Below are 21521 nucleotides of genomic sequence, written 5' to 3' on the forward strand. Positions count from 1 at the left end.
TCACTCCGAGCAATATATAAATGTATGCACACGATAAGAGGAGACTCCGAGCAACGTTATTCGCCGCGGTTCCAAGAACCGGGAATCTCGTCCTGTTTAAATAAAAGCCACCCCAAGAATCCGAAATTACCAAACCACCCCTTCCCATCCCTCTTCCTGGAGGTTCGGACTCCCTTATAAACCTATTCTCTTCACTCTCAGTCTTTCCTCGTCTCTTCGCCCACTGTTCAACTCCTCCTCGCTTCTATGGATGTTATATGCCCTAAAACTCCTATCGTAAGTCCTTTCTTCTCTTCATTTTGTGGATTTGAATCCATTTTTTTCTTTTTTCTTGCATTTTTTTTTCTTTTCTTCGTTGTTCTGATGACTTTTCTTTGATTTGTGAAACTCGATTTTCCATTCTTTTCTCGGTAGTTTTTTGATCCCTTCCAAGAGCTGTTGCAGTTTTTGATCTCCTTTTTCTCGAATTCTTTTTCTCGGTAGTTTCTTGGAAGCATAGGTCATGGTCCAGAGCTTGTTCTCCGCTTGATTTCTTTATTCGTCGTTTTCATATTCTTGCGTTTTATGTAGCCCTAATTCTTCGCCAAAATAGTGTTCTTAAAATTCTTGATTTATTTGCTAATGGCTTTCGTTTTGGTTTGCAGGTGTGGGATGGGAAAAGCTTCACGCGCTGCTTCGAGAATATATATCCTTTTTGGGTTTTTGGTGTCTCGATTCATGCCTTATGCCTCTGTAAATAGATTAACGTAAGATTCTTGCTTCCTTTTCTTATTCGAGAAATCTTTTTTCCTTAACTTACGGCACGGTATTAGGCTTTGGAGCAAATATGATCACCGTCGCTGCGGTTCTAGTTCTTGGAGTACATCAAAGGAACGCTAGAACAACCAGGGTAACTTCTAGTATGCACTTGGTTCCCTTGTCGGTTATAGAAGCCTAACTTTGCTTTCTTGTCTGCGGTACTTCACCTTTAACATACGTTCTTTGTATTTCCTTATCTTTTCTTTAAGCTGCTGTCTTTTGGCTAGGATTTCTGATTTTTGGTCCTCGTACTAATGTTTTTGGTTCTTTTCTCTCATTGTATTGTCTTTCATCGCCTTACACTTTTGTCGTCATGGTTACCAATCTTGTTTGTTCTGTGGGTTTCTTTTATCATTGATTTTGATCTGATTTCTCTTTGCTCTCTCATTTTTGTATTGTTTTGACTTTTGACTAGTGCTCAAGTCTTATGTCATCTTTTGATTTCTTCATTGTGACTCTCGAATGGAGGGGCTTGGAGTTTCTTTCTTTTATCTGCTGGGATGTATGTTTTCTTTTCTTTTCTTTTTTTTATTTCCAGTGATCATACTTTTTCATATTTTCTGCAGAACATCGGGATAGGCCTTTTGGAAAAGGTGTTTTTATACATTCTACCTGCTTTTGGATCGTGCCTTTCTTTCTATGAAATGTTTTTGCTTATGAAGAGCAGCCTTGAAGGACATAATATTGAGTATCATGATTGGCTTTTCAGATGCTCTCAGTTTGTCTCATGGGTAAGTTGTCTGATCACAACCTGTCTCTGGACAAACACAAATTTTTCTTTGCCCAAATCCTGACATAAATTGTGTATCATGTTCCTGTGCAGATGGCCATTTTGCTAGTCTCACAGTTCAGGTACTGGTTTCATGTATTTTGCAATCCTATCTTATGCTGTTGGTGGATTTTGAAGCCTGTTTTGGAGATCCCTCTTTTGCTCACCAAGTTCTCATCATTAGAGGTATTGTGCAATCTGTGCTTGCATAGCCTCTGTGTGTTATGGGCTTGATTGGCAATATGAATTCCTCTTTCTTCTGTCAATATACTGTTCATATGAAGAGAAATTGCCAATATTATACATTTACATTCCATAGCCACGGAATTGTCTGGTGATGCAACTATGCTGACAGATGTTGCATATTGTGGGTTCTTGTGTAAAGTTAGTCATAACTCATAACCTATATTATATATCAAGAATTTAGTGAGGGCCATGCACTTGCTGAGGTACCAACTGTGATCTTTTGCATTCTTTTTGCCAACTCATCCATTATGAAATAATGTTGCTGTAACATGATTATGGTGCTGATTCTTAATCTTCAAAATGGAAATTTCTGACTTTTTTTGTCTTACGTTTCTTTTCCTCCAAGATGCTATATCTAGGGTGTTGCACTTGCTCAAGAATTTCGTTTTTGCATCTTCCCTTATTTATAGGGGCTTCTGACCTTTTTTCAAGAATTAAAATGAGTGTGATTTGTTGCTAAAGGATCCCAACAAGACCAATATCGGCTGGCTTTAAGTTACATTATGCTATTTACAGTTGTGTTGAACACTAATATATTCTATGTACCATAATATGCAACCTCAAAATAAGTTTATTTTTGTCATTTGTTATCTTAAATATTTAGTCATTTGTTATATTGGATGTTAATCTGCACACATACCTTCTTACTCTTTTTTGTTCGAATTTTTCTAAGCACCTGTCCTCTCTAGTCCTATACCATAGTGAATTTGCTATGTGCCTGCTTCCTTTTTCAGGTCATAAATATGTTGTTGCTAGTGTTTTACCAGCATATATAAAATCAAATATGTTGATCTTTTTAGGAATCATGTAGGTAGTAAAAGAAAGCCATGAATCCGTATATAGTTTTATTAGACCTAGTGTAACTTTTCTAGAATATTCTTCTTTGGGAGAAGGTACTCGTTCCTTTGACTAATTTCTTGCTATATTACTTATTCAGATTTTCATGTGACAGGTTATGACATGTTTGAAAGAGAGTTCTTCTATTTTTGCTGAATTCATGTTTGGTCTCTTTGTCATTGTGGTAAAAGCAATGCATGCATCTAAAGAGGAAAGGTACTGCCTGTTTATCCAGTTGTTTCCTGCATTCCTTTATGTCTTAGGTTGTTCTGCTGGTTTGATCACCAGATGACATCAAATTTCTGCATTATAATTTCTTGCATTTATTACTTAAATCTTTCGGAAGATGCTATTGCCCAGATGGGATGCTGCATCATATAGTTTATGTAAAAAAAATGTGAAGTTCATTAAATATGGAAATTAGTTGCAAGTTCTGACAATTTATTTTATCAAAATCAATGGTTCTATTGTTTAAGCGGATGCCAAAGTTTCTTTTGTAAAAACGATTGCACAACAAACAACTGCTATAAATAATGCAATATCCCCTGGGAAATCTTGAACTTACTCATGCAAAGTAATGAATTTGACTAAGTTATTATTGTCTCATAAATTGACCAGCACAACTCTTCAGAGCTTGATGTTGTATGCTGAGTGATGTATTGTGTGACAACTGGGCATGGCAAGCTACAGAAAATTTTAATTTATATTCTTTAAAAAGAAGGGTACTGGTATTTTTTTTTTCTTTGATTCTTATTTAGTGATGACAATACATATTTGGAGGTAAAGTAGGTCATGCCCTCCTTTGTTCATTAACAATTTCATTTTCTTTGTTACTATCACCAATGCTTGGATCTGCTATATTCACACTAAATTTGAACCCTGTTCTTTCAAGAGTTCTACTGCATGTATGTTTTATATATTAATATTAAATATATATGTGAATCACTTTATTTCTTTATTTCAAGAGTCCAATTTCTGCTTAGTATTATGTCAATATACCAGAATTGTAAGATGAGTTCAATAGAGTTGCAAAATTCTATGAGGACTACATAGAACAGCATATCTGGTAGATAAAAGCAGAAATATTTTATTTTAGCATGAATTGATGAAAATGAACAAGGGATGAAACTGAAAGTCTGACAAACATGCTAACTGATACAAGTCAATATCAATTTGTCAATATACTATAGAAATATTTTGTGGCATGCAGAGATTTGCAAGGATTTGATCTGAGTCTTACTGCTTTGAGGTTGCCCTGATAGACAGATCTTGGAGTTTTGGAGAAAAACTTTCATTTTATAAATTATCTTCTCATCACAAATAAGAAAATAGATGATACCCAAAAACTCAACAACACGGCCCAATTATTTAATAATAATCGGTATTCATCCAAGTTTTCAATAATCTTGTAAGATCAAATTTGGATTCTATATATAGGAACTGATTTCATTTTGGGTAGGACTCGCATTTAGCTATGTTTGAGACCGAAAACCAATGGCTTGAATACTGAAAATGAAAGTATGTAGCATATGTAAATATTGGCATATAAATAAAATTGGCTACATAATTTGCATTATATTCCTTTTCTTCATATTTGAAATTTCATCTTTTTCTCATGCATGCTTTTCTTTACTCTCACTTGCTGCTATTTTAATTCCAAAATCCTAACCAAAATTTACATTTTGATTATGTTTCAATCAAAGTAAATATAAGAGAAATTTAAATAATTAAATCTATTTCAAAAGTGATTGGATTTTTTTTTTGAAAATCAGCCATTTACTTCCTATATCATGCTCCTTTTGTATTACCATCTGCCACAAACTGGTGTGATGAGAGTCCTTTTATTTTTAGAAATTGCTAACCCTTGGCTGGTCATCCCACTAAATTCGTGCACTAAATTGTCCTAAAAAACTTGAATCAGAACTCGAATCTGATTATTGATTGAGCTTGGATGTGAATTTGGAGCCTACTCATTTTGATAGATCACAGATCTGAACCCGAATCCAAACTTTATTTACTATTTATTTTCTTTATTGCGTTTGGATGCGAATACAACATGCATCCGGCTTGAATCCATCTCCTCTCTCTCTCTCTCACTCTCACCCTCTCTCCTTTGTGTGTGCATCATCCTCTCTTTTTCACGAAAGGAATTCACATAGTGATCATCAAAAAGAAAAACACAATCTTGTTCCTTGATCTAGGTAGTCTTGAAGCTTTTCAGATATGAAGCAACCTGGAAGAACCTAAAGTAATGTTTTGTATTTGGCATGCATAGAGAAGGGAGAAGGTATTACTCTCAAACAACAGAATTTTCACAAATCCTTGAGTTAGAAACTCAAGAAGTTTCATCTCCATGTTTATTGTGTGTTGACTTATGCTTAACCATAGGCAAACTTAATGTTTTGACATTTTCAACCAGAAAACCAGCCTGATCATTTCATTTGTATAGAAATGCTTAATTAGAATCTTCTAGGAGGCGTGGCCTCAGTCTACGTACTAGTGGATTGATGCAACATTTTCATCATTCAGCAGCTGATAAGGGCTCCAAATACCCACTGCATGTCATTCACATCCTTGCTATCAAATTTATTGTGTTTATAGATGGTTCGGTACATTTTTCTATGAGTCTCATGATGACCCCCCTAATCTATGTCAAACTTCTGTGCACTTTCAGAGAATTTGATTCTATTGAGGATCCTCTTCTCTCACATGGTTCAGCGGAAAGGAAAGATCACATTATAGATGCAGTAAGTTCTCTATGTTTCCTAATCGGCAAATAAAGAAATTGTTTTGCGGTTGTGTAGATTTCAAATAATGCTTGTTTGAGATCGGACTTTATTTCTGTCTTTAGCTGATCATGATTTTGTCTTGATTTGATCTAGTGTTCTGTATGTATGGCAATGGTCAGAGCCCTCATTAATGATGTTAGTGCTCTTTTACTGGTTGATTATACTAATATCCTTTGTGAGTTGAACCTCCGGTTTTCTAGCATATTTAATGCATGCTGAAGTCTCTAGTCATTGCTTTTTGAACAAACCTGTAATAGATCCATTGGATAATCGTGTCCTAAATCACACTGTTTAATGATAAATACTTGAATGATATAAATCATCGAAACAACTCCTCTTTCTTCTGAATTTATTCATGTATACTTTAAAATTCTTGGAGATATCTGCGATAATTATTTAACATGTGTATGCAGTACCGGAGTTCTATAATGTAATATGTTTTGTGGAATTTTCACTGTTCTTGTGACTGTGGCCTTCATTATATTGATGTACATATGGGACCGTTCCCTCACCTATTAGAAGATAAGTTTTTTAGTTAGTATTTGGTGCTTGTGCTGACCCAGGGGTGGCTGTGGTATGGCACTATAACACTAAGAGATGTAAAGGACATGCTAAGATATGCTAGAAAAACACTTCTTCTACAACTCAATCCAACTTAACTAAACCTTAATCCCAAACTAGTTGGGGTCAACTACGTAAATCCCCCTCCTTCATTTCTCTCTGTTTAGGCTACATTTTCTAAAAGATATAGCAATATCAAGTGTGGGGAAGTTCAGTGCAGGGGTAAAATGGTAATTTTAAATTTTTTTCAAAATCACTATTTTACAGCGAAAATTATTAATTAATCTAATTAATTAACATGAATTTATCCTACACTAGGATCTAAATATGATATATAGCATGCATTCATTTAAATTTGAAATTCAAATTCTAACAGTAAACATTTTACTGTAATGTGTTCAGAACACAATACCTTTGTGCGGATAGTAGATCACCGCAATCTGATCACCGTCGGGAGAGTCTGATCGTCGCGATGCAGCCACACAGCGTGTCTGGCCTCTGCGGATCGTCCACACGAAGCTCCCGGTCTGATCGACTCCTCACGAGTGCTAGCTCGTTGTAGAGCCCTTTTGACGGCCGATGCTGATCGAACTCCTTCGATCGATGTCTGTCGATTCTTCGGACGCTCCGGATCGTCAACAGACGTGCTTGAGAGGATGTTGAAGATCTCTCTGAGATTTTGTGGGCTCACGACACTCGTTGCTCACTTTCTCACTTCCCGAACCCCAGGCTAAAACTCTAGGGAACTCACCGGAAACCTTGCACCCACTTTTCTTTCTTTTCTTTCTTTTTCTCTTGGAAGGATATGGACTTCCTTCTCACGCACAAGACTTCCTCACGCCCCAAAATTTTTTTTCAAAAAATCTTCTTCCTTCACGCCCCACTCTTCTCCTCCTTTTATAACAACGTCAAACGTCTTATCCAAAAGAAAGGATAAAGATGAGTAATTGCACATTTGAATTCAAATCAAATTTTGAATTCAAATGGACACCAACTCATCCCTTATCCACTAAAGGCGTGAGGCATGGCTTAAATTGTGCATGGAGTGATTTCATGAGAAACATTTTTCTCATGTAATAAATGGGGTGTTAAAAAAGGGATAAGGCGCAAAGATTGATTGCCCATTCAAATTCAAACTTTATTTTAAATTTGAATGGCTAACCAATCATCCTTATCCATTCATTTGGCACATTAAAGTGGGGCGTGGAGAGAGCTTGGCGTGAGGAAAAAATTTATGAGAAGTTCCTTCTCATGAATTCAAATGGGTGCAATGAAAGTGAGGTGGTGCATGGAGATTGGGTCAAGGTGGTTTCATTATTTAAACCAACCTAATTGAACCAAATAAGTTAGGTCCAATTAGACTAATTTAAACCCAACTTAATTAGGCTTAATTAGGCTCAATAAAATTCTAATCAAATCAGAAATTGACTAAGCCCAACCCCTGATCAAATCAGGGACCAAACCATCTCGACGATTAGGTCAACTCTTAGCCTAATCGGGTCAAACCCAACTGAATCCAATTCAATTGGACTTGATCCAAAAATAATTACTCAATCAAATTGAGTTAATTAGCGATCAAATCACTAATTAAATCTCTCATAAATACTGAGTCCAAATCCGATGGGCAATCGGACATCAGAATTCATCGATATGTAACCCTGATCGAAAAGTCCCAACCAGTGGGACTTTTGACCCCGGTACCTATAATATGTGGAACTCGTGATCAGAGAATCCTGATTCTCGATCACTGAGTCCCAAACATGCAGGATTCTACACCAGCCATCAGATCAGATAGGAACCTCTAATGTGTGTGACCCCGCAGGTTCGAACCTAAGCCGGTAGCACAGGAACCAATTTCTGTACTAATCGAAGTGACCATCTAGCAATGATACCCGACGTCCGGATAGGTCGAAGAGTTGCAATCGCAACACTCAGAACCTACATGAATATGGTTACTGTATAATTCATCTTTTTGACCCCTGTGTTTGGGATGACTCAGGGTTAAACTGTCAACCCTGATCAGATCATCCGAATCGTGCTCAACTCAAACAGTCCTGTGACCCCTCACAAGGACTACCCTGGTCAAGGTTTTGCTAAATTGAAACACGACTGTACACAGCTCCTAAACTAGAGTGGTCAATCCCATCTTGACACACGCACCGACAAGTCAAGTACTTGACTACACCCAGCAGCCTTCCGTCACTGAATTAAAAATTCAGGTAGTCCAGTGCCTAAGTGCAGTGAGTTGCTTGCAAGTCACCGTGACGGTCTCAGGTCGGAGGGATATTTATACTCATATTCCATCGGAGCAAATCTTGACAGCAGAAATAGCTCCGGAGTTGGTCACGTTCAGTGCAGATGTACCCTTACATCTCACCTGTATGCCATACCAATGTCTCTACACTCATTGGTTAAGAGGACAACCAACCTATATGGCACACAACGACCTATGCTTGATAAACATTGTCATCCTTGGTAACAACGTATCATTTGGTCGCGAACAGATTTAAGGACTAAACGACAAATCCTCCTTTATCGAGTCTAAATAGTCCTAAGGATTTCACCACAACATAGGAGTTCATTAGAAGATGAAACATTTTGTGATGAAAAATACCAAAATAAATTTTATTAATTCATAATTTATGTACAAATACAAAAATGAGCACAACCGTCAACAGGCTGACGATTGGCTTTGGGACACTATTCCCAACATCAAGTCCTTCCTTACTACTTCATCCTATGTGATTTTGGTCTAGCTCTACTCCTCTATTCTTCTATAGTATGAATCACTCCTTTACACTAGTGCACCCACTACACGTCTAAACCATCTTAGTCGTCTTTCTCTCAATTTGTCCTTAATTGGTGCTAGCTCTACCTTTTAGCAAATGACCTCATTTCTTACTCTTATCTTTTCTTGTATTATCATAAATCCATCTCAACATTCTCATTTCAGCCACGCTCATCCTATGCACACGCTGTTTTATAACTATCCAACATTTTGTACCATAAAGTATAGCTAGTTGTATGGCTTTTCTATAAAGTTTTTCCTTCAACTTGGCGGGTAATTCACTTGAAAGAGAGAAAAAAAAAACTTCCGCTCATTGGTGGAGGGATCTTGGAAGTATCCTAAGCATATTTTAGAATTGTGTGAAACCTTTTGTTTTTAAAAAAATTGAATAATAGAGTACTTAAAATAACTATTATACATGTGCCCTATTTAACATGTATCATTTTCAATATTGTATCAGGTATGGAGATGACATGTAAGTTTTAAATAGCAACTTGGAATTTGTATACATTTATGCATGCATGTATGGTGTTTAGTGCCTTCTATGCTCATAAGGTGATATTGATTTGGTGAATTACTTTATATTCACTCATGTAGGATTGGAAATTCAGTAGCTGCTTTGACCTTGTGACATTCAAGTTTGTCAATATGATGATGGATCTTGGTGTGACAAGACAACTTGACTTTAAAGATCTAGTTGAATTGCCTTGTGATCTTATGCCTTCTTCATGTCATTGCACATTACTGAGGTGCTGGGTGGCCGAACAGAATAAGCATAGCTCCAACCCATCACTGTTCAGAGCTATGTGTTATGCATATGGCTGGCCATATTTGCGGTTAGGTCTATTGAAGGTAACTTGTTGCTCCTTATTATCCCTTCACATATCATCAGGATCTGATAATTTGTATAGAATTTTTGTACTTTCTATGATAGCTTTTCTTTTTTAACATCTATGAGTACATATGCTTGTATTTGATATGTGGCCATTTGCCTTTCATTGAGTGGACAATTCTTGGCATGGTATTTCTCCCATATTTCCTTTTTTTTTTTTTCTAGGATATCTGATGTTGTTGAACTCTTTGGATTACCATACATAGCTTGCGAACAACATATTCACTTAGTTTGTAGTTTCCTCTATGGATCTTTTATTGTCATTCGTTAGCATATAGCATCCCAAACCATTGAATATTCTGATGCACTTAATCCAGGTTCAACCTAGCCTTATTAAGCTGTTCTTCTTCTTCTTCTAAGAACTCTCTACCTGGATTAGAGCTACCCTCATTATCAGAATCTAATGGAGTTCTGTTAAAAATGACATATATATATCGAAATCGAACAATTATTAGTCATTTTATTTCTATTATTGCTATTTTGTTTTCAAGATTCCTACATACTTCTTCATGATTAGGTTCATTGGTTGATTACAAATCTTCCTCAGCATCCTCAATCTGCTACTTACACTGTTTCACATATCCTACTCAATACCTAGATGCTTATTGTAGCTGATTCCTTGCGACTTCCGTCTTGGTAACATTGTAGAACTGAATGTAGATTTCATGCACCCTTTTGTGAATAAAGTTTCAGAAAACATCATTATTTATCTCTTTCTGTATTATGTAAATTCCAGTCAAAGTTTTTTTTTTTTTCCTATATATTTTTGAAACTTGCTAATATGCTGCTTTTGATCTTTGATTTTGATGCATCTCTTGATTGTCAATGAAGCACCATGCTTAAGTGTATTCCTCTTAATGCACAACTTTACTTCTGTTCAATTCAACTAAATTTTAGAACTTTGCATCTGCTTAACATTTTCGAGAGTTGAAATTTTCTTCATCCAGACATTATCCAAGCGTACGGGCATTAGGCACAAGCATAGACATGCAATTGCTCCTACCAGCAGAAGGATTGTTGAAAGGAGAATGGACATCTATAATAATGTGCATAAAGATAGAAAGCCTTTAATAGATATCTGTTATTAAGGCAAAAGAATGTTGATTTGCAAGGTAACGAAGCCTTAGAAACATATTAGCTAAAGCAATATGAGTCCATGATTATTGATTTTATAGCTTTTGAGTCAGTGCTGACTTTTGCTTGAAATCTCAGACTCACAATTAATTTAAAATTTTAAAGAATATAGAGAATTTTGGTAATACTAGGTAAATTCCTATCATTTTTCACAAATCTAAAACACCAGAACCCAGATGATACTCAAAGTTTCTTGCTTAAACTTTTCTAATCCATTAATTGGCATAACTAAGATTAGGAGGCCAAGAAGAAGATTATTTAACCCCAACATCCTATTCCTGATAAGTGCCCTTGATATGTTTTAACTTCGGTATCCTTAAAAAAAGCTTTCCACAATCCACACTATGTCAGGTAATTCATGTCTCCTGAGAAGATCAGAGAGGGAGGAATATAGAAGAGGAGGGATCATATATGGACCATAAGAAATTGAATATGTCTTCATCATTTTTAATCGTTCCCTTCATTATATTTGTACTATTATCTTGAATGAGGGAGACTGGGATGGGGCAAAAGATGGAAAAAAATAGTGGTGGTGGCTGTTTACATGTAATTTCATTTTGTATTTTGGCAGATGAGATGGGTTTGAACTTTGAACCTGAAGCATAATTTTCTAAGTTCTCACAACTTTATGTTTTTCTCTCTCTCTCTTTTTATTTTTTTTTCTTGTGGGGTGGGGGGGGCGTGGGGGGTGTGGATTTCCTTGTTCCACTAATGCCATTGCCTTTGTGTCTTAGTCAAAAGTTGAACTAATAACAATTTCTGAGAAAGAGGTCTGGGTCAAGCTTCTAATCACCTGTTGCTTTATTTATTTAAAATATTTTTATTTATTATACTTAAGACTATTGATAATCAGAATTGTCTAAGGAGAAGTCTCCTAAGCACCTTGTATTTATACATGAGGTTACATGGTTACAATAGGAAATGAATCAATTACAATAAGAAATAAATCAATGACAAATATCTCCTACTCTAGATATGGAAATAAATTACAATCCTTGATTTGCAGATACAAATCAAGGGATATTGGGATATCAATCAACACTCCTTCTTTAGCTGGTGTGTATATATCATATGCATTAAGTTTGTTACATATGTATGTTACCCTCAGACTCTGAAGTGATTTGGTGAAAATATCTGCTAGTTGATCGTTAGAATTCACAAACGAGGTAGTGATTTCTCCAGAAATGATCTTTTCTCAGATGAAATGGCAGTTAATCTCTATATGTTTAGTCCGCTCATGGAAGACTAGATTGGAAGCAACGTGCAAGGCTGCTTGATTATCACAAATGAGTTTCATAGAGCTTACCTTGCAAACCTTCAATTCTTGAAGCAGTTGTCTTAACTATATAAGTTCACACGTAGTAAGGGTCATAGCTCGATATTTTGCTTCTGCACTTGATCTGGCAACCACATTCTGCTTTTTGCTTTTTCATGAGATGAGATTGTTTCCAATAAAAACACAGTACCCAGAAGTCGATCTTCTGTCACTAGGGGATCCTGTCCAATCTGCATCTGTATATGCAACAATGTTTGTGTGGCCTCTATTTTCATAAATCAACCCTTTTTCGGGAGAACTCTAAGTATATCTCAAGATCCGAACCACTGCATCCCAATGACTGTCACAAGGAGAGTTAAGAAACTGACTTACAACACTAACAATGAAGGATATGTCTGATCTGGTCATAGTGAGATAATCTAATTTTTTTCATCAATCTTCGATACCTGCCTGGGTCTGAATAGGGCTCTCCCTGATTTGGTAGAAGTTTCATGTTTGGATCCATAGGAGTATCGATTGGTTTACAGTCTAGCATCCCAGTCTCTTCCAGAATGTCAAGGGCATACTTCCTTTAAGAGATGGCAATGTCTGTTTTTGATTGGGCTACTTCAATCCCAAGGAAGTACCGCAACCGGCCCAAGTCCTTAATTTGGAAGTGTTGAAACAAGTGCTGCTTTAGGCCTTTGATACCATCATGATCATCACCTGTAATGACAATATCATCCACATAGACCACAAGATAGATGCATAGATTAAAGGACGAATGTTTATAAAATACGGAGTGATCTGCCTCACTACGGATCATGCCAAATTGCTATATGACTTTACTAAATCTTCCAAACCATATCTGGGGAGACTGCTTAAGACCATATAGCGATTTGTATAATTTGCAAACAAGACTCGTCTCCCCCTCAGCAACAAACCTAGGTGGTTGCTCCATATAAACTTCAACCTCCAAGTCACCATGTAGAAATGTATTTTTGATGTCCAGCTGATATAGAGGCCAATAGTTCATGGTAGCCATTGATAAGAAGAGCCGGACAGACGTCATTTTAGCAACAGAGGAGAATGTATCTCCATAATCAAGATCAAAGATTTAAGTATAGTCTTTAGTCACAAGATGTGCTTTCAAACGATCCACCTATCCATTAGGATCCACTTTAATAGTAAAAATCCATCGACAACCAACTGTAGATTTTTCAAGAGGAGAAGGAACAAGAGTCCATGTGTTATTGGATTCTAAGGCTGCCATCTCATCAATCATTATCTGATGCCATTCTGGATGGAAAAGTGCTTTCTAGATAGTTTTAAGAATAGAAAAGGAAGACAAGGCATAAACAAAGGCATAATAGGAAGAAGATAAACGATGATAGCTCAAGAAATTATAAATAGGATGAGGATTACGGATAGAGCATATATCTTTACGGAGAGCTACAAGCCAATCAGTGGAATGCTTAGGTAGGCTCGGGGCAGGTGGAGATGCTGGAGCAGGAAATGAATCACCTGAATCTTGAGTGAGAACAGTCTTCGAAATCTCAAGTTGTGGTGGACGCTGATAAGTGATAAGTGAGTGTGGTGAGGAATGTATCGGCTGAGCAGACGGAGCAGGAGGTTCAGGTACATATGAAGCTGGAGAAACAGAGACTGGCAGACCAAGGTGGGGAATCGATGAGAATTGAGAGATGGATTCAGGTTTTATCGGTGAGCTGAAATAAGGTGTGTCCTCAAAGAAGGTGACATCTGCAGACATATAAAATCGATGTGTAGAAGGAGAATAACATCGATATCCTTTCTGAACTCGAGAATAACCAAGAAAAATGCATTTAATAGTACGGACAGACAGTTTATCAAGATCTGGAGAAAGTCATGCACAAAACAGGTAGAACCAAAAACACGAGGGGGAACAATGTAAAAAGGATCCTTAGAAAATAAAAGAGAATGAGATACTTGGTTATTTAAAATAGATGATGGCATTCAAATTATCAAGTAACCAGCAGTGAGGACAGCATCACCTCAAAACTTTAAGGGTGCATTAGCATGTAACAAAAGAGTACGAGCTGTCTCAATAATATGATGATGTTTTTTTCTGCTATGCCATTTTGCTATAGAGTATGTGGACAGATAGACTGATGAATCATGCCATGAGATACCATGAAAGAATTGAAGGAAGCAGAAAAATATTCTTTTGCATTATCACTATGCAAAATGCGAATAGGGTGTCCAAACTGAGTTTGAATTTCATTGCAAAAGTTTTGAAAATTAATAAACAACTCTGAACGATCTTTCATTAAGAATATCTAAGTATATCTTGAAAAATTATCAATAAAAGTAACAAAGTATCTATATCCTAAGATAGAACTGACACGATTAGGATCCCAAACATCAGAATGAACAATGTCAAAAGAAGACTCAGCTTGATTATTTACCTTGCTTGGAAAGGATGCCGAACATGTTTTTCAAGCTGATATGACTCACACTCTAAAGACTGCAAATAAGAGAGATGAGGGATCATTTTTCTCAACTTATTTAGACTCAGATGACCCAGATGACAGTGAAGGAGACTAGGAGACTCTGTGACAGCACATATGGTAGAAGATGGAGGCTAGAGATAATAAAGTCCTTGTGATTCAGATCCTACACCAATCGTCTGTCCCGTACTCCGATCTTGTACAAGAAAAGAATCAACAGTAAAGATTATAGAGCAGTCAAGAGTGCGAGTAAGTTGATTAATAGAAATTAAATTAAAGGGGCAACTTGATATAAAAAGAACAGAATTTAAGGATAAAGAAGGGAGAGGTGTAGCTTGACCGATGCCTGTGACTTTAGCTTTAGAGCCATCAGTGAGGGTGATGTAATGTGGTGTTTTGGGATATGATAATTTTGAGAAAAGGAAAGAATTACCAGCTATGTGGTCATAAGCACTAGAATCCAAAATTCAGGATCCACCAGACGAAGAATGAGAGAGGCAAACTGTAGAATTACCAGTATGGGCTACAGTAGTTGAAGATGAAGCTTGTTGGGCAGCTTTAAACTGAAGATATTTCTTGTATTCACTGTCTGATAAAACATTATGATTGTCACTCCCAATATCCGGTGCTTGAGATTGTATCACATTAGCTGATTTCTCTAAAAAATTATGCAAAGAATAGCACCGGTCTGGAGTATGGCCCAAGCGATTATAAAAGAAACATTGAGGGCGATTACTAGATCCACGGCTACCTCTACCACCACCACGACCATGGCCTCGGCCTCCACGGTCAGCCGTATTAGAGACAAAGGCTGAAGATTTTAAGACTGTTTGGAAGCCAACTCCAGATGTTGCTTTCAGAGGAGGAACTCGCAGCAAACGATCAATGAGATCCTCCATCGTAGGAATATTAGGATTTGTCAAAACTTGATTCCGAACAGAGTCAAAATCTTTATGAAGATCGTGGAGAACGAACACTATATACATGTTGTCAAGCTTGTCCAATGTCTTCTGAAGGTTATCACTGGTCAGTATCAACTTGATTTCTTCAATGGTGGATTGAGCTTTGTTTAGATATGAGGGTAGGTCATGATCTGTCATTTTGAGTGTTGCCAGGTTATGGACATCATTATACAGACATTGTATATCATTGGAATAGATGCTTCGAGCTTTCTTCCATATGTCATAGCATGTTTTATATGAGCGGAAGTGCACTAACAGCGTTGGATCAATGGACTGCAATAACAAGGACACCAACTGATAATCAACCTTCTTCCATTGGTCCCTCTCATCAACATCAATATCTTCTGCCCTCTTGGTTAGATGCTTGGAGAGTCCTTGACCTAAAAATCATACATCAACAGCAGCATACCAATCCAAAAAATTTTTACCATTGAGTTTCTCTGACGTTATGGTAGGAGTGCCAGAGAAAGCGAAGGAAACAAAGCCCTTCTTCGAGTCTTATGTGGAAGCCATGAGAGAATGATTTACTGAACAGATCTGACGACGAGATGATGACCAAAAACAGGGGCAGAACGGCGAAAACTAAAACAGAGGTAGAAACGTAAGGAGGGGACAGAGACTGTGTTGCCGGGGCTTGCCGGAAAGATGCACGGCACGGAGATCCGACTGACTAGAAGCTTTTCCACGGAGGACAGTGAGTCCATCGGATTTTGACAAAAGCTCTGATACTAACTTAAGACTGTTGATAATCAAAATTGCTTAAGGAGAAGTCTCCTAAGCATCTTGTATTTATACATGAGGTTACATGGTTACGATAGGAAATGAATCAATTACAATAGAAAACAAATCAATGACAAATATCTCCTACTCTAGATATGGAAATAAATTACAATCCTTGATTTGCAGACACAAATCAACTGATATAGGGATATCAATCAACAATTATGTTTAATTAAAATTCCTGACCAGAAAAATATCAATATCTTTATTTGTCTATGAAATGCAATACATCTTACTAAATGAGTTATCAAATATAGCACGAGGCACTCACTTCACTGTGTTTGAGTAAATATTTTCAAGTTCTGGTGATGTTTTCACCAGCTTAAACACAATTTGGCACATTTCCGCTCTTCATGTATCGTGTAAATTTATTGTCTTCTTTGAATTGAATCCATAAGCTCTTGAAACCCCTTGAAATCCGAAGTGATCTTGTGGTGTTAATTTGTATCAGTACAATGGAGCACAAGCAACTCAATCATAGTATGCACCACCGGGACCTAATAGCCTCCATTTTAGGCATGCACACATAGACAATATCATGCTTAACTTCAATTCTAACATTTTATTATATACAATCAGCTCTTTGTGCAACCTGTTAATTGCAACAATACAATTCATGGCATAAGAATAATTAGCCATCTAGATTATATTTATATTTCATCAATTGAATAGAACATTTTAATTATTATGGGGTACCAGTCCTATTGAGATTTGTTAACCAAGTTAACTTTGACTAGATAATTATAATTAAATGCGTGGGTAACAATCAAAGTTTATCATAACCCAAAACTTTTAATTGTAGATTGCTTGGTCACAACTCCGCATAATTTATGTGAAGTTATGAACTAATAATGAAATTTTGATGCCCTTAACAAGCTGACACCAGATTGTTGGGATATGGCTGGATTGTTATGTTAAAAAATGTCGAGTATTGACTTCATTCTCTGATTCCTTGAGTTACATACTAAGTGGTGGATCTTTTAATCCTTGCAGGCAATAAATGATAGTGTTGGCTTGATTGTGCCACTGCTTCTTAATAGGCTAATTCAGTTTCTTCAACAAGGTGTTGATTTACATCAAACTTATTTCTTTCTCAACATTGCATGTTTTATGACCTATGTTCATCTAATTAATGGAAATTTTTAGTGCTATATTTCATTGTTGCTTGATAGCTTCACATGTTAGTGGTGTTATATTAGGTATAATATTGTTAAGATATTTTCTAAGACATTTGGTTATGTGGAGTAATTTTAGTTATACTTTTACTAATTTACAAAAATGCTGATTTAGCATGGCAGAAATAAATAGTTGAAATCAAAGATCTATCAGTAGGACCAAGCTAGTTTATGCACCTTGGATAAATTGCTTATTAACATGTGAGAGACAAATTGATCTATTAAAAAAATGAGATATACGTGTATAAGATATGTGACATTTGGCTGCATTCATGTAGAAGGTTCATATATAAGATATGTGATACATTGATCTATGAAAAAAATGAGAAATACATATATAAGATACATTTTTACACCATTTAGATATATGACATTTGTCTGCAGGTTCAGGATCGTCTCAGATAAGATTTTGCTGAACAAAAAATGGAACACCTATTTGCTGCGGGACTTTGGAAAGTAATGAACAAGTTGTTCCCTAGATAGTTAGGGGTTACGGGAAAGGGCATAAAGATTGAAGTAATAATGGAATATATGACAACCAAGAATAGTGGATATAATCTTGCAACTCTACAAGTTCAATAATGGAAGTCAAGAAGAGGATGGAGTGGAATGATAATAACAAAAATTGGATGTTTTAGTGGCATATGTTATGGAAACATAAAGAGTTAAAGATCATTATTTGAAATTGGAAGTACTGCAAACTTGCTATTTGTTGAAAGTGGATTGTGAGGGGGTGGGAGAGGAATGGGACAAGGAGAACTTGTATGATAGAATTGATGATGGTGATGTGCTGGATGGTCTTTCTAGACAGACGAAGAACATGGGGGTGGGGGTGTGTGCTGGGGGTAGTCAGTCAAAAAATCAGTATTCCATCCCTCTGCAACAACCCCCCCAATGCAACTCCACCCACCCCACATCCCCCCAACACAAACACACACACACACACACACAAAAGAAGAGAAGAAAAGAAAAGAAAATCCTGTTTGGCTTCCCTTGTTTCTATATTTCTAGATATTCAGATCCTAGTGCATCATTTAGGACCGATGTTATACGTAACCAGATCGGTTTGTTCACAAAGGCAGCATAGGCGATAGATGATAGATCTGTTGTCTGCCCAGACACTTATATGTGCATGGCTAAAATAATAGCAATGCAGGAAACAGTCATCCTGTATTCTGAAAAGCAATGATCCAATAAACGCCAGTGAATGTGAGTATAGCTTGCATACACATTTATGCAATAAAAAAGATAAGCATGCATAATGCAATATATATAATTACAGTGCAAATGAATGTAAAGCTAATGCATTTTGATTTGATCAAATATAAGCATAAAGAACTCCAAACTGACTTAAACGTTCTAGATCAATGTCAAAAAAGTTCTCATGATGAATCTTTGTATCATCATATCATGTTCTACAAGTTAGCAGTCTCTTTTATGATTACAACAAAACCTTTACTTTTACACAAAAATCTCTTATAATAGATATTGTATTTTCTTCTGCAGTTTCTTGAACCATTTAATCATCTTTGATGCTCTTTGGGAATTAAACTAACATTGACACTTTGATACTTGTTGCTCCATCTATTCAGGATCTGGAGACGTCGATGGATATATTCTAGCTCTTTCCCTGGGTTTTACATCCATCTTGAAGTATGTATTGTAATAAACTACCTAGTTTTGTTTTGATTATATATTATATTTTCTGCTGTTAGTTCATCTGCAGTGCTAAGTGCAAGTAAACCGAGTTTTTGTATGGTTCAAAATTCATTTTGCACACAATTTATAAAGAAGCATGGACATGGCCATAGGATACAGATAGAAGACGTCGTGTAGAGACATGTTGACTTTGATATGGTTAGTCCAGGAAAAAAAGGATATCGATAAAGCTGGGGGTAACACAGGACAAATATTTTTGCTTGTGAGTATAATATGAAAATTTTTGTTAATTTACTAGAAATCCTAGAGTTGTAAGTTGCAACTTATGATCATTGATAGTTTTTTGAGCACCTGAATGAGTGACATCAATCAATCTAAAAAATAGATCGAAAGAGGAGGGTAATTGCCCGTTGGGTCAGTTCAGGAGGTGCAGAAGAACCATTGTCTTCCTCTGCCACTAGTGCTGTATCCCACTGCCACTGGTTTCCTTCTCCATTGCTCTCTTCACCTCTGGCTTTTTATCCCTCTTCCTCACTTGATGAAGTTGCACTGAGGAAAGCAACTGGAAAAGGGGTTTTTGTATAGAATAAATTGGTCATTGGATTCCATTGTTGAACACAATGAACTTTCTCTAAGCTGGCATGTCAGGCCACTTGATAAAAATATATCTGGCATGTATAATCTGACATGTATCCAGTACCAAAACTGTTTTAAAACAATTAGGTACTTGCAAAGTATTGGTGACATGTACTGGCTTGTGGCCTAGCTCCTTTGCATATTCATAACTGGCATGTTCTTGCCATAATGAACATTGTTATGGCTCCTCTAACAAGGCTCAAGTTTTGAAATACATCATGGAATGAAAAGGATCCAAACTACTGTACCAAAAAAAAAAGGGTCCAAACAATAGGTTTCATGTCAATGGAAACTCAAGGTGTCCAACATTTGTGGTAATACTGATTTAGCAAAAAAAAAAAAAAAGCAAAATTTAAAGATGGGAGCACTTAGAGTTGGATCAGAAGTGAGAACAACTTTCAAATGTATTCAAAAAATTACAACCTGTTGTTTTACCAAGATGCACTACCATTGAAATTATGGATATGCATTGTCACATGAATTTTAAATTGTGGGAGATTTACTTTCGTATGAGTAGACTTTGAGACCTTTTAGGAGTAATATATTAGTTAGAAGATTTAGTAAGCTTAGTTTTAATGGTGTTTAAAGCTATTATTTTGTGATCAAAGGTTGGATTTGTTTATAAGATCATGCACTTCTTATTGTGTAAACTTGGCAAAGTTCATGCCTAATAAATGGTCTGATGGACCCAAAAATTGATTGGAGAAGTAGATTCTTTTTCAAAAAATATGGCTTCAATGTTGTTGTTGGGGAGTCTCTGACAACTCAAATATTTATTGGAAGAAACCTTCTAGTCCTTAACTTCTTATTCTTGCTTAACTAGAGCACAAGAATGCCTCTAGTTATCCTACTTTCTTTTTCTTTTGATTTGCTTCTTAATCTTGAACAGTTTATTAGTGTTTATTATTCATTTGTATCTGATTGGACATTTGAATTTTATATTTTTGAAGTGAAATGCTTCATAGGAGATTAGATCTTCCTACAATTGTCTTACACTGCAATGACAAAATCTTGTTATGGTGCAGATCCTTTCTAGACACACAGTATACTTTTCGTCTTATGAAATTGAAGTTGATGCTGCGATCAAGCATCATGATAATAGTGTATCGCAAGGTAAAGCAAGCTTGTTTCATCCATCTTGTTACTGGAAAACATGTTTTAATCCTTTATCTGTATGAAGTAATTAATGTTTTCCTATTTCTCTTTTAATATGATATTGTGCAGAGAAAATTTCTTTTCTTCATAATCCAAGCACATGTTGTGTGTTTAAACCACTTATTATCTTGCTTTGGATGAGTTGAAGCACAATGTAGTGGGTTGCCGATAATTTGCCTTTCCTATCTACAATGTATTTTTAAGTATATTCTTTAAGCATCTTTTCAACCTCTGGTTTAGATTTTCTTACCGCCACCTGCTTTCAGATCTCTACTTGAAAGTGATGGATTTATGAGCTGCCATGAATGTGATGGAGTCTTGTGGACTACATAAAAGGCTGCATAGATGATAGACTAATATTTTGAATATCTATAATTCTATATGTTGGGAGGGACTATGTTGTATTTTAATTCCATATGTTTGGGGTGTTGCTCCCTACAGTGGATTTATTTCATACTTGCATCATACACATATGCTCTTCTAGTTAGAGTCACCTATATGCACAATTGCAATGGATATTATATTCCACATGTCTTAAAATGTGAATGATGTACTCATATTGGCAAAAGTGATCACTTCACACTAATCTACTGAGC

At 36.2% G+C, this 21521-nt stretch overlaps 1 protein-coding gene across 7 annotated transcripts in view; it reads left to right on the forward strand.

Annotated features, from left to right (window-relative positions):
• The first annotated feature begins 91 nt into the window (after window positions 1-91).
• LOC105060172 (ABC transporter C family member 13) overlaps window positions 92-21521 on the forward strand; it is a 51268-nt gene continuing 29838 nt past the window's right edge. Inside the window, exons 1-11 of one of the 7 annotated variants that reach the window (XR_012136487.1) lie at window positions 92-276; window positions 645-685; window positions 805-889; window positions 1365-1529; window positions 1622-1753; window positions 2766-2866; window positions 5325-5397; window positions 9386-9640; window positions 17294-17363; window positions 19068-19128; window positions 20796-20883. Coding sequence is in view for 5 of the 7 variants with exons in the window: in XM_073248072.1 (XP_073104173.1) it covers window positions 247-276; window positions 645-685; window positions 805-889; window positions 1365-1529; window positions 1622-1753; window positions 2766-2866; window positions 5325-5397; window positions 9386-9640; window positions 17294-17363; window positions 19068-19128; window positions 20796-20883 (1101 nt within the window). In the remaining 2 variants the exon portion in view is untranslated. Of the gene's footprint in view, window positions 277-644; window positions 747-804; window positions 900-1364; window positions 1530-1621; window positions 1754-2765; window positions 2867-5324; window positions 5398-9385; window positions 9641-17293; window positions 17364-19067; window positions 19129-20795; window positions 20884-21521 lie in introns of those variants that run through there. The other 6 variants (XR_002163208.3, XM_073248072.1, XM_073248061.1 and 3 more) reach the window with 6 other exon arrangements.

This window comes from Elaeis guineensis, chromosome 1 (genome assembly GCF_000442705.2).
Source record: "Elaeis guineensis isolate ETL-2024a chromosome 1, EG11, whole genome shotgun sequence".
NCBI lineage: Eukaryota > Viridiplantae > Streptophyta > Magnoliopsida > Arecales > Arecaceae > Elaeis > Elaeis guineensis.